At 35.5% G+C, this 14592-nt stretch overlaps 1 protein-coding gene across 2 annotated transcripts in view; it reads left to right on the top strand.

The window, feature by feature from the left end:
- The window catches only part of LOC138176051 (reelin), a 566262-nt gene that overhangs the window by 307187 nt on the left and 244483 nt on the right, over positions 1-14592 (top strand). For both annotated transcript variants that reach the window (XM_069106794.1, XM_069106793.1), the window contains exon 11: positions 12255-12400. In XM_069106794.1, the coding sequence (XP_068962895.1) occupies positions 12255-12400 (146 nt within the window). The remainder of the gene's footprint in view (positions 1-12254; positions 12401-14592) is intronic.

The raw sequence follows: 14592 nt of genomic DNA, 5'->3' as shown, positions 1-14592 counted from the left end.
TGGTCCTTTTTGCACCTGGTCAGTATGCTTAGCCAAGTTTTGGGCTTTTTTAACTGGCATTAAATTACCTAGAAATTGAATGTGTGGAAAATGATAGAAATTTAGTTTGCTCCTGGGAGAGAGCTTTCTGTTAGCACTCTGAATTTTTGTAGTCTAAAAGTCTTTACCCTTCAGGGTAATCCTGCAATCTCTGAGCCAAAATCTTGAAACTGGCCCACAAAAGTTACTGTGGCAGAATTAAAGACACAGGAAACAGAACAGGATGGTATGTGGGCAATCACTCAGTGGATTTCAGATCAATCAATCACATATCTTGCTTAGAATCTAGAAATTCCTGTACCAATAGATTTCATTCCCAGCAAGACACAGTGTAATTTATGGCTCTGCTGACAATGCCGCTTTAATTAATTTTATTCATCCTATTTCTCTTTCCTCTACTCTTCATATCTCATCTGTTTGCATTGCCTAGATTTTAATTAAAAAACCTCTCCTCTCTAAGGAGCAATCTGAAGTGGCAAAAATAATCACTTAAAATATTACAGTCATTAAAAAATTGGCTGTGGTTGAAGCCCTGCATTTTCAATTTTCCTACAAATGATGTTTTAGCTTCCTTTTAAAGTGCACTTTGTATCTGAATCGTCTACCACCAGCCAGCCTGGCTATCAAAAATGGTCTTCCAGCTGGGTGGGCTGAGTGACAGCTCCTTAATGGAGGAAATTGATGACTTTCTGCCCATGTAGAGGTGAAGGCATACTGGGCAGATTTCTTTCCATCTGCCACCAGCCCTTTGCAAGCTGGCATTGCCCAAATGCCCAATATACTCATTCCAACAAAAAGGATGTCGCCAAAAAATAAATTGTGAGGCTACAGCTGTCTGAAAGAATCATCAGGGCCATTAGGCCCCAGGGAGATAATATGAAGAGGTGCATCAGTGTTCATCTTTGATGAAAACCTAATTAAACGAGGGTAGAGGTGATTGAGAATACTTTAAAAGCACAGAGGTGAAGTCATTAACATTTACAGCATCATATAGGGAGCAACCTCAGGAAGATGTTGCCCTGAACTGTAGCCAAGGACCTGATACATGGAGGAATGTGCACTGATGTTTCCTGTTGATGTTTTTGTGACTGGCAAAATATTGTCACTTAGTTACACTGTGTTCTGCTTGTCAGGCAAGGGAAATCCATTCAGCAGCAAAAATGGGAAAATATATTTGATTGACAGTGGAGATGTAGAGAATGATAATTGAGAGTGGCAAATAATGAAAGAGAAATACATTTGTGTTAAAAAGTGTATAATATGTGACACACACAGAAAAGTAAGATACATAGTACAACAAGCATATAGGAAGAAAAAAAAGAATGATAAAAGTAATACTCAAATAAAGGTCTATTTAGAAGAGTAAGAATAGGGAAAACTTCTCCATGCACTAAGTGTAGACCTGAGATTTAATCCAATGCACATGCTTATTCAACTGGTATCTACATCTTGGCAGTCATTCAAAGGCTAATATAATTCCAGTAGCCACATATGGTTTTAAACCATGTACTTGATGGTTCTAAGCAGTTCTCAAAGTGAAAATAGTTTTTGGAATCCCAAATTTTCTTGATTTTACCAGTCCTTCCAACCTATTTATATACTTGATAGTGTTTTATAATTAGTTGATTATCATTTATAATTTTATAGAAATGTGATAAGGGTTTCATTATATGGCTAACAAAAATATGAATTGAAAAAACATTTGTCTCTATTTCTATTTTCTATAGACATTTTAATTGAAATACATCTTTATTAGTAATTATTATTATTATAGCTTGGATATATGATTTCTTCTGTATAGGGATCTTCCAGGGTGGAAGCTGCCTCTGTTGATTCAAACTGGCAAGTTGTCTGTAATAAATTCTTAGAGAGATCTCTGAGGTTGTGACTTACCTTATAATTAAAATCAGTATATTATACTAGGCTATACCATTTGTTGTTCAGTCATTTTTCATTCATTTCTGACTCTGTGACCCCATTTGGGGTTTTCTTGGCAAAGATACTGGAGTGGTTTGCCATTTCCTTCTCCAGCTCATTTTACAGATGAATAAACTGAGGCAATAAAGTGACTTACCCAGGGTCAGACAGTTAGGAAGTGTCTGAGGCCAGATTTGAACCAGGGAAGATGAGTCTTCCTTACTCCAGGGCCAGCACTCTATCCACTGTACCACCCAGCTGCCCCTATAAAATAATAGCATTTATATAGCATTTCAGGTTTGCAAAGCCCTCTACAAATATTATCTCATTTCATCTCCTAAGATCCCTGTAAGGTAGATGCTATTTTTATCCCCACTGTTCAGATAAGGAAAATGAACCTGAAGGAGGTTAAATGACTTCCCTTGGGTCATACAACTAGTAAGTATCTGAGGCAGAATTTGAACTCAGGTCCTCTGGACTCCAAAGTCTGCACTCTGTTATTCTATGTTGCCTTGGAACTTGTGTTTTTTATGATGATATTTTAAACTAACTTTTAAAATTGTTTTCTGCAACTTGTATTTTTTTATGATGATATCATTTTAAACTTTTAAAATTGTTTTCTGTCTAACATCCCTGTGAGGCTCATATCACAAGAATTATTGACTCCATTTTAACATGATGAGCCAGCTAGTTGGGGTAAGCCTTGGAATTTGAACCCAGATCTCTTCTGACTTCAAGTTCAGCAATATTTCTAAGACACCAGACTGTCTCTTAACTGTTTTCAATGCCATTTTAATTTTCTTCTTTAATACAGAAGAACCACCAAATGTCAGGATTGAGGTGGGCTTGAGAGGTCATCTGGTCTAACTCCAACCCTGTCTACAACATAACTCCCTCTGCAGCATCCCCAATAAGAAATCATCTTGTCTTCACCTGGAAGCCTTAGGAGAGAGAACTCACCATTTCATGAGACAGTACAGTTCACCTTTGGACAGAGTTGATTCTGTATTTCCTTGTTAGGCAAGTCAACCAATCTATGTTGTAGTGCAAATGGCAAAGTTCATATGTCTTGAAAGATGTCTTGAAAAGATGATGTCTTGAAAGAGACATATGATTATGAAGTGAAACGGGTTATTTCAGTACATAGAACTGGGTTTCAACAGACAGCCCCATCAACAGTGGGTGCAGTTCACTTTAGGCCCCAGACTGGCATCCTAAACAGCTGAGCCATTCCACATACCACATTTCTAATTACTAGGGCCATAGTGAGCATCATCAGTATTTAAATGCAAATACATAGCAGCAGTCAGGATGACAAACCCAAGTATTAAGCGAAGCAAAAGCCTTCCCTTTAGGGAGAGGTTTTATAAGCCTCTGGAGTTAGGTGAAAAAACACTGACCCAGATGGATTCTTTCACCAAGGGATAGTGGATAGAGCACTGGTTTTCAGTCAGGAAGACTGGAGTTCAAATTTTGCTTCAAGATACTAGCCATGTAATTCTGGGCAAGTTACAGCCTCTGTCAGCCTCAGTTTCCTTATTTGTAAAATATGGATAATAGTAGTACCTGCCTCTTAGGGTTGCTATGAGGATCAAATGAGTTAGCATTTTTAAAGTGCTTTGAAAGCCTTGAAGTCCAATATAAATTCTAGATTAAATATATATACATATATTATGTATTTATATTTATGCACATATGTATATATGTAAAGATGGTTTGTCATAATCAATTGATTATAATTGATAATCTATACTATATAATTATCAATTGATAATCTATAAAGTACTTATTGTATGCCCCACAAAGAGGGAACAAAAAAGATTTTTTGCTCTCAAGGAGCTTACATTCTAATTGAGATATCCATACAGAAATAGGTATATTCAGAATATACATAGAATAGATAGAAGGTAGTCTCAGAGGACAAGACACTAGCAGTTATGGGGACAGGGAAAGCCCTCCTCCAGGAGATGGTGTCTGAGCTGAGTCTCAAAGGATGAAAAAAACAAGATAAAAGAATAGAATTGAACAATCCCTAAGCGAGGGGCTTAATCATTGTTCTGAGATGACCTTGCAGGAACATTGATTAAAAGAGGGAGGCAGAATCTGGAGGAAGTTGTCCATACCTGCCTATCTAAGATAAAAAAGCCAAGAGCTGAGGAAAACTAATTCTTGGGAAACAGAAAATTGAGTAGACAAGTAAAAATCACACATGAATATGTCACTATGATATAAAGAGTCAAATGGAGTGAATCTGGAATTTGAACAGCTTCACAGGCAATAATATTGCTGACTTCCTTGGTTAGGAAATATTATGGTCTTTTTCCCCCTACAAAATGTTGAACTTATATCAGTTTCTTTGAAATTTCTGCCCATTGCTCCTAGTTCTTCCCTTTGGGGTCAAATAGACCAAATTAATTTATAACAATATTTAAAATTCATTTAAAAATAGCCATCATGTTTCTCCCTCCCCCTGCTCCATCTAAAGTCTACTCCCAGATAAACATTTCAGTTCCTTCAATTAATTCTGTCATATGATATATCAAGGCCTTTCACCATTTTCCACCACTCCTATGTACATTCTCCAGCTCAATATCCTTCCTAAAATGTGGCATCAAAATGTGGCATCAAGAACTCAACATAATATGAGGAGGAGAGAGTCTAGCAGGCCTGTCACTTCCTTTCTTTTGAATCCTGTACATCTCTTAATGCAGGTTAAGATTGCATTGTTTATGGACTGCTATGTCACACCATGGATTCATATTGATCTTTTGCTCCATAAAACTTCCCAGATCTTTTTCAGATAAGTTCCTACTTTGCTATGACATCCTCATCTTTCTTTGTGATGTTGATTTTTTTAATCCCATTATCAAAAATATTAAATTTAATGACCAAATTTAGAAAAATCTAATTAGAAAGAGAAACATAACTCAAAGAACCATATTTTATTGATCTGTTCTCTGGATTAACATTTGCCCATTTCTTGTCTTAATTCTTTTGATTCATATGAGCCAGCAGGATGTGTACTGCACCTATTGAAGGTACAGGCAAACAGCACCTCACTTATAACTTATCAGTGTGTTATTGATGCTTTTAGTGATGCAATTCGGGGGGGAAAAAGGATTTAGCCCAGGAAGCTTCTTTCAACCCAGAATGGTGTTAGGAATGGTATCTTACAAGGCTTTTCATCCCAATTTGGAGGATATGTAGGAAGCAAAGGTCAGCTCTGAGAGAGTCCATTTTGATTTACCCAAAATCAGAATGGACATTTGAAAAGCACTGTGCTACATGTAAGGTAGCAGTATTGCTGAGTATAAACAGTTTTATAACTCTTTGTGAATAATTCCAGATTACTCTCCAAAATGGTTGATCAGTTCACAGTTCCCAATTTTTCTACATCTCCTCCAATGTTTGTTATTTTTCCTTCTGTCATTTTAGCCCATCTGATAGGTGTGAGATGATATCTCACAGTTGTTATAATTTGCATTTCTCTAATCAATAACGATTTAGAGCATTTTTCATATGACTATATATACATATATATATATATATATTGAGAGAGAGAGTAAGAGCACTTTGATTTCTTCTTCCAGAATTTGCATGTTCATATCCTTTGGTCATTTATCAATTGGCAAATATTCTTATAAATTTGAGAAAGTTCTCCACATATTTAACATATAAGACCTTTATCTCAGAAACTGTCTATAAAATTTTCCCCCCAATTTTCTGCTTTCCCTCTAATCTTAGCTACATTGATTTTATCAAAACTTTTAAATTTAATATAATCAAAATTATCCATTTATATCTTACAATGCTCTCTCATTTATTCATAAATTTTCCTGCCTCTAAGTCTGAAAGATGATGTCTTCCGCATTCTAATTTATTTACGTCTCCCTTTATATCTAGGTCATGAATCCATTTTGATCTTATTGTGATAAATGGTATAAATATTGATCTGTCCTCAATTTCTGCTAACCTGCTTTCCAGTTTTCCCAATTTTTACCAAATAGCTTACTTTTTTTTTTTTTTGCTTTTTGGAGAGCAGTTGGGGTTAAGTGACTTGCCCAAGGTCACATGGCTAGTTTTTGTGTTAAGCATCTGAGGCCGGATTTGAACTCAGGTCCTCCTGACTCCAGGGCCGGTGCTCTTTTTACTGTACCACCTAGCCACCCCCAAATAGCTTACTTTTTAACCCCAAACTTCAATCTCTTATTTTTTTTTTGCTTTTTTTTTGGAGGGCAATTGGGGTTAAGTGACTTGCCCAAAGTCACACGGCTAGTAAGTGTGTCAAGTGTCTGAGGCCGGATTTGAACTCAGGTCCTCCTGACTCCAAGGTTGGTGCTCTATTCACTGCACCACCTAACTGTCCCAAAAAGCTTCAATCTTTACATTTGTCAAACACAAGGTTATTATAACCATTTATTCCTGTATGTTATATGTCTACTCTGTTCTACTGATCCATCTTTCTATTTCTTAACCAGTACCATTGCTCAATAACTTTTAAGAGTTTAAAAGGGTCTTGAAGCCAAAAAGCTTGAGAATTTCTAGTGTAAAGTATTAGATTTAGATTCAGTAAATTGTTGGTTCAGTTCTGACCTTTGACACTTATTAGACTATTCCTCACTCCTCATTAAAGTGAGAATACTGATATCTATAATACCTAATTCACAAGACTGTCATAAGTAAAGGAAATAATCTACATAAAATGCTCTGCGAGCTTTAAAGCAGTGTCTAAAAGTCAGAAACTGTGTTTAATCCCTGTTACAAACAGTCCTCAAACCTGTCTCTCAGAGAGCATGATTCAGAAATTAATCATGGATCCATACATATTCTCTAGGAAGGGCTTTCCCCACTTCTTATTGGTACATTACAAAATCACTCCTTCATTCTTTGGAAATGATTGGTTTCTACTCATTGTAGCATCTAGTTCAAACTACAGAGATCTTCAGGGTAATAAGTACACATTTCTATACCACTTTAAGGTTTACAAGTTAATTTTCTCATAACACTCTGGGATGCAAGTGTTAATATTATCATTTTACAGATGAGGAAACTGAGATATTGATATTAAGTGACTTTCACAGGGTCACACATTATATGTCAGATCTGAGATTCAAATTTGGGTCCTCTGACTCTACAACTATTGTTCTTTATATATTTCTTCTATTACTTTATGGGCCAGTTTCTGCACTTCTGTGGAGTTTGTCCCTCCTTTTAAATGTTTCTTCTTGGAATGTGTTTAATTGCACTTTTTACTTTCTATGCTTTTCTGTTTCTTCCATCTCACTTTTCTCTTGGTGTTTTACATGACATAAGAAGTGACCTTTGAATCTTGCTCTCAAAAACATGAACTTATGTAAAAACATCTCATATCTTGCCTATGTCACTTAATTTTTCTTTGCCTTTTGTATTATACAGTCAACCTTTCTGTCATCAAAGTATGCTGTCAGAGTACAGAAAGACACATGGGAGATTTTTTATGAATCCTAATGCAAAGCAAGGGGAGATCAGTTCTGCCCATGCTGTGTACAGGATATAAAACTTACCATATCTACATGTATGTGAAGATAATGCCTACTGAATCCACCCCCCTTAGGGCATGTGATTTTAGTTGATTCTCTTCCTTTACCTGTCTCATTCCCTCTTTTTCCTTCCCCACATTTCTTTCCCTTTCTCCTTTCCCTCTATCTCCTTCTTTCTTCCTCTTCCTTCTTCTTTTTCCTCTTTTTTCCTCTTCCTCCTCTCTCTCTCTCTCTCTCTCTCACTCCCTCTTTCCCTCTCCCTCTCCTCCCCTCTCCTTCCATCCTTCCTTCTCCCCTTCCTCTTTCTTTCTCTCCCCTTTTCTTCTTTTCTTCCTACCCAATCTAGCCAAATACAAGATGGATGTCTGGAGTTAAAGTTAAAATCTCTGCCCATGTTAAATCAGCAAATATTTATTTAATGTTTATTGTGTCCAGGCATTATGCTAAGCAGTGGGGATACAAAGAAAGAGGGAAAAACTAGTCCATACTCTCAAGCAACTCATAAATTAATGCAGGAAATGACATAAATGAAATATATATGGTACAAATTTTAGATAACCAAGAGAGAAGGCACTAGTATTAAGGGGGCTTTTTGCAGAAGGTAGGATTTTAGCTGAGACTTGAAGGAATATAGGGAACTCAGGAGATGGAAATGAGTGGGGAGAGAATTCCTTGCATAAGAGACAGCCAGTGAAAAGTCAATGAGATGAAAAATGGAGTTTCTGGATTGTAGATTATGTGGAAGGGAACAAAGTGTAAAAAAGCTGGAAAGGTAGGAAGGGGCGAGGTTGTGAAAGGTTTTAAAAGCCAAACAGAGTATTTCACATTGGAAGGTAAAGGTGACAGCTAATTATCCCAGATAAGAATAAAGCCTGGAACCTTGGCCTTATTATTATGATTCTCTAGTTAATGGCACTAACCAAATGCAGCTATCACCCCATTCAGGGCCTATTACCTAGAAAAAAAAGGCATAGTCCAGACCTTGCTCTGAGCTACTTATAGTAGAGATATAGTTGTATACATCAAAGTGATCATAGCCTCTCAAATGTTTTCTTCTCCTAAAACATATAGATAAGAATACCAGGAGGGCCATACAAGGTGGCCCTCCTTTCCATTTTCAGTAATGGGAATATGGAAGGGGAAGGGCTAATTACAACCTCTAGCCTTTCCTAGGCAATTCAGCTGTTCATAAAATTTTTAGAGCCATAAATGACCTCTATCTCATCTGACCGAACCCTTCATTTTACAGAGGGGGAAACTGAGACCCAGAGAAGGGAAAGGACTTGCCTAATGTCACACACTGAATCAATGGAAGGGCTATGGTTCAAACCAAGGCCCTATGACTCTAAATCCAGTGTAATTTTATTTTTAGTTTAAAGTAATAACAAAGTGATTTGAAACATTGTTCTTTTGGCTTGAATCGGATATTAAAATGGAAGAGAATTTATTATTTTGATTAGTGAGGAAAGTACAGATTTTCCATATAGAAATATATATATATATATACATATAAACTTATGGAAATTGTTCTATAGGATTCAGTGTTTGGAACTCTAGGCATGAAAGCACCTTAAGTCAAGTATGGGACAGAGGCAGAGATTGAATCCAGACCTTCTTGCCTCCAAAACCAATCTTCTTTTTTAATATAATGCACTGCTTCTCTTTCATGAAAATAGGACTTGTTTTTCATTCAAAGATAAAAAGGTTGAAGGGAAAAGCATTATAGGATATGAGTGAGGTACTAAATTAGCTTATAGGAACTCATTTTAGATTTTATTATGATGTCATCTATGGCATAGAAGGAAAATACTACAAATTTGCAAACTAAAAAAATGATAAAAGTTGGAGAGCAAAAATGGCTTCTAGTTCCATGTTTTGAATAAAAAAATATTGATTTCAATTTTCAATATCTTGTCAGTCATTTAAGACACAAACAGTGTAGTCAGAACTGGATTTAATTCTAGGTTCTGCCAATTTATTAGCTACATTACTAAATCACATCAATTTAAACTTCACTGAATCCTCGGATCCCAATTTATCTGAAAAATGGCTACCTCCCTCAGAGGGTCATTGTGAAGATATGTGTGTAAGTAATTCATGAGAACAAAATTTCTATAGAAGTTCTATTGTCATTATTGTAGTTATGTTTTTAAATTTTATTTTCTTGTACAGGACCTGCGGCTTCCTTGGTATAAAGAAGTCCTGGTGAAGAACTTCTTCTACCAATGGAGAACAGCATTATCTTTGAAATGTATGGTCTTCATGGCCTTGGGAACCAAAAAGTGACGTGACTTGCTCAGATTCACATAACCAATGTGAATCTCCTAATTATGATTTATACAAAAATATTTACATAAAAATAAAGGCAATAAGATAGAACTCCTACATCTTACTGAATTTAACCAAGGTAAAAGCAAAACTGACATTACTTCCTTTGCCGAATAACTCCTTTTAACCCAACATCAAAACTAAAAATGTATTCATTCTGACTGCTTTCTTCATGTCTGCTATTTGACATATGATTTGAGACAATTCAGAAATATGCTCACACTTTAAAATACTATCACTTTGTCTACATAATGTCTAGGGCAGCTGCTAGGTGACCACAGTGGCTAGAGCTCCAGGCCTGCAGTCAGGAAGTTTCCTCTTCCTGAATTTAAATCAGCCTCAGACACTTACTAGCTGTGTAACACTAGGCAACCCTGTTTGCCTCAGTTTCCTCATCTGTAAAATGAGCTGGAAAAGGAATTGGCAAACCATTCCAGTATCTTTGCCAAGAAAATCCTAAATGGGGTCCCAAAGAGTGAGACACAACTGAACAACATAATGTATATGTTTATTTTATAGACAGATATACATATATAATATTATGGAAATATGTTTATTTGTAAAATGATTTTATTTATATACATATATTTAATAGTTTTTTTAATCAGGTATGTAGACATAAATGATACATTTGTGTACTTCAATGTGTACTTAGAATTTGCAATACACAAATTATCACAAAGCCCACTAAAGAAACTTTATGCCCCAATTCCACTATGGTGGTGCATTTTTTATCAGTGTCTGTTTTTATGAAAAATGAATAGCCTTAGAGTGTTTTACACTATTTCTCATTGTTCAAGTTTACTGATAAATGAATTTCCCATCCCAGCTGATATACTGAAAATAAGTAGCAATGTGAACTTTAAGAACAGGGTGATGACCTAGTTTTTCCTTTAATAGAATAGCACTATTAGAAAAATATAGAATAAAATATGCATCATAAACATCACTACTCCAAGGATCTTTAAGGAAAAATATGAGATTGAGTAAATGTTTTAAATATAATAAAATAAGAATATTTGAGTTAGTGCTCAGCTATAAGATCTTTGTATCATATATTTTATTCTTTTTCTCAGCCAAAAACATATCTTTTAAAAAGCACAAGTGATCTTTTCTTTTCAAACATGTTCATATTGTACGTGGCCCATTTTCTCTGACAGTGATTTAGTGTGTCATGTGGTACTTTCCTTAATCATTCAACCATTAAGATGCATTGGTGGCAGAGTTCTTATTATTTCTAGGGTAAATATAGCCTGTGGCTGATCAGAATTCCAGAATCTCATGATAATTGCTCTGACCTTTATCTAGGATTAAGTGTATTTATAGCATTTTACTAAGTACATAACTAAAGATCTCTTTATCTTTTGGGTGTAAAATGTTTGTAATTGAATGATGCAAAGCACTGTCGATATTTCTATATGTTTCTATTTACTTTTATGGACACTGGATGCTTTAGCTTTTGAACAATATCAGGAACTTCTTAAGTTAGGAGTAGACAAATGCACATAATATGAACAAGATTACTATGCCTTTGTCTCATGCCGTATTTCTGGAGAATTCTCCACAGTGACACCAGGGTAGCCATGTTATAGGAGTACTTAATTGTTCAATAGTACAATGCTGTACCATTGAAATTAAACAAATTACTTCTTATACAACTCTCAAGTTAAATTCTCATCCTACACAGGGTTTACTCCTTTAGACAGTTGGAAAGTTGAATATAAACTTCTTGAGGGAAAAAGTGATCCTGAGAAATTATTTCTTTTTAGTCTTTTCTGTTGAGAAACACTAAAGGGAATGATGTTACATCTCGACCTCAGATGAAAATCAACCTTGTGCAAATCTTAGTTCCTTCAAGCCCCTCTGTCAAGATGGCAGGATAAAAAGATAGAGCCATACTTGGGATCACCTTGACCTTTTCTGTGTTCCATGTTTTGATTAGCTAGCCATTCTACTCATATCCCATTTACAGACTCATTGTGAAGGGCTTGAATGGCAAACCAGCAAAGTATAGAATATTGAAAAGGTCAGTGTGATTTAGCCCATAACCATAAAGCTGAAAATATGTGAAAACTCATTTTTTTACTTCGTGCTCACAAACAAGAACTGTGATAAGAATAAGAAATCATTCCAATTAACCAACTTCTGTTCCATTCAGAATACTTTATTAAGGACGTCAAACCTCAAATGATCTTTTGACCTCTTATCTATAGGAAATTAATAAATAAAAGGCCTAGCTTATCATAAGGTGAAACAAGAGAAGCACAAATGTTTTAGCAGCAATTCAAGAAAGGTTTTATGAACAGGCTTTTTATTGGTTAGTTTGATTTGTAAACTCATGTGTAGATGAACCGTTTAATGCTTCAAAGCTCCCAGTGTAAATGAGAATTAACTTTACAGCTATAAAACTCACCTGAAACCAACTTCCTTTGCTTTTTATTTAATCTATAGCATAGCTGCCAGTCAGATGGGAATGCCATTTATTTTCATGGAACCGAAGGCAGTGAATTCAATTTTGCTACCACCCGGGATATAGATCTTTCTTCTGAGGATGTCCAGGAGCAGTGGTCAGAAGAGTTTGAAGAGCTCCCTACAGGGTGAGTAATTGTCTTTGGTGGCCCATGTTAATATGTGCTTTGTGCAACATTTGTACAGAGAACAAAAATGTTTTACCTAAGAATTAGATGCAATCCAATGGATAGGATTTTAGTGCAGTTGAAATTTTAAAAAGCCCCTGAAAAAGAACTTTAACAGTGATACAATGATCATTTTAGCTTTCAAAATGTAGATAGTTCATACCATTCCTAATCTTTCTGTTATATAACTATGCCTCTATACATAGTAGAAAAACAAAATTGTAAATTTTCTTTAAAACATTTTAACTACTGTTTAAAGTGGAAATAATTCATAATTTTAGTAACTTGAAACTATCTCAATAAAATTAACTTTCATTTGGAGTAAAATGTTTTTTCCAAATTTTGGTAATATCATTCCTTTTATTCAGATGCTCAAATATATGTTGGTTCAAAGAAATGCATATAGTCTAGATACTGTAGCCTGACTCAGTCGTGTACGACTTGGCTTGTTAAAATCATTTTTGGACTTAAGTTTGTCTCTGGAAACCTTATAGACAAGAGGGAAATTTGAGTGAGGATTAAGGAGAGAGGACCTGAGGATAATTTTCTTTATTGATTGCCCTGACCTGTGTCACTTGCTCTGGTGAATATGTCACTTAAATACTTTCTTTAACTTGAGAAGCATTTGCCAAAGTCCCCATTGGCAAAATTATTAGCAGGGCCAGCATTAATATGATAACTAGAGGTGAAATGTAGCATTTCTTTTTTTTAACATTTATTTCTTTTTAATTTTCAACATTCACTTTTATAAGATTTTGAGTTTTAAATTTTCTCCCCCTCCTTCCCCTATCCCCTTCACAAAATGGGGTGCAATCGGATATAGGCTATACACATACAATTATATTATACATGTTCCCACATTAATCATGTTGTAAAAAAGAATTAGAACCAAAAGGAAAAAACATGAGAAAGAAGAAACAAAAAAAAAAGAGAGAGAAAATGGTGTGCTTCAATTTGCATTTAGACTCCATAGTTCTTTCTCCAGATGTGGAGAGCATTTTTTCCATCTTGAGTCTTTTGGAGTTGTCTTAGATCCTTGCATTGCTGAGAATTGCTAAGTCTATCAAATCACATACTGTGGCTGTAACTCTGTACAATGGTCTCCTGGTTCTGCTCACTTCACTTAGCATCAGTTCATGCAGGTCTTTCCAGGTTTTTCTGGCATTTACTTCTTAATAGCTTCTGGATCTCTTCTGGTTACTTTTTCAGCAAATACATTAATCAGGTGTTGAGATATTTACACTACAGATTATGTTGTTTGCTATTTGAAAAGACACTTAAAATTAATATTATATAATTTCATAGCAAAAATATTATTGATAATATTTAATAATGATCCTTTTTTCAGTGAAATTCAATGTTCCTGATGCAATCCTCTTCCTTAAAATAGACTATGTGAAGGAGGTGAAACTTAATATGTACAAAAAAAAACACCCAGCATTTTGTTAATATCACTGAAGTCTTAAGAATGCAAGAAATGCTAGGTCAGACCAGTAGTCCACCCAGGTCAATCAATCAGTAGTTTTTCCTTTAAGGCAGGGGTGAGGAACCTGTGGGCTCAAGGCCACATGTGACCTTGAGGTTTGGTTTCTGTCAAAAGGCCTCACTTGAAGACCTAGAGGGCCAGATGTGGCCTTGAGCCCACAGGGTTCCCCACCCCTCCTTTAAGGATGCTTGATAGAATGGTAGTTCTTCTCTATAACTCAGACTAATACGGGAATCAATGTGGTAGTAAAATTACATGCTTAAAAACATTTTAGAAAATACATAAATATCTTAATATTTAGTCATTGAAAATAGACTAGGTCAGGGTCATAATAAGGGACTAACAAATCTTAACTAAGAACTTAGACATCTTTATAGAATTATGGAATCTCAACATTTGAAGTTAACTTTAAAGACCACCTAGTCCCAATCCTATATGAAGCATGTTTCCTCTCCCACATCCTGGATAAGTGATCATTCATCATTTGCCAAAAGGCCTCTGAGACCTTCCAGGAGCTACATACAGTGACAAGGCACTATGTATTTCGAAGGATAACATTTCAGCCACCTCTAATGGCTGAGGAAGTCCTTCCATGCATCAAGCTGAAATCAAGCAGGCTTCTTGTAACTTCCATCCATTGGTCCTAGTTCTGGTATCTGTGCTGAAT

This window comes from Petaurus breviceps, unplaced genomic scaffold (genome assembly GCF_028583685.1).
Source record: "Petaurus breviceps papuanus isolate PSGF00001 unplaced genomic scaffold, PetGlider_PUasm1.0 80, whole genome shotgun sequence".
In the NCBI taxonomy this organism is placed as follows: Eukaryota; Metazoa; Chordata; class Mammalia; order Diprotodontia; family Petauridae; genus Petaurus; species Petaurus breviceps.
The sequence above is the reverse complement of the archived record's forward strand: the minus strand, read 5'-3'. Positions and strand labels throughout refer to the sequence as shown.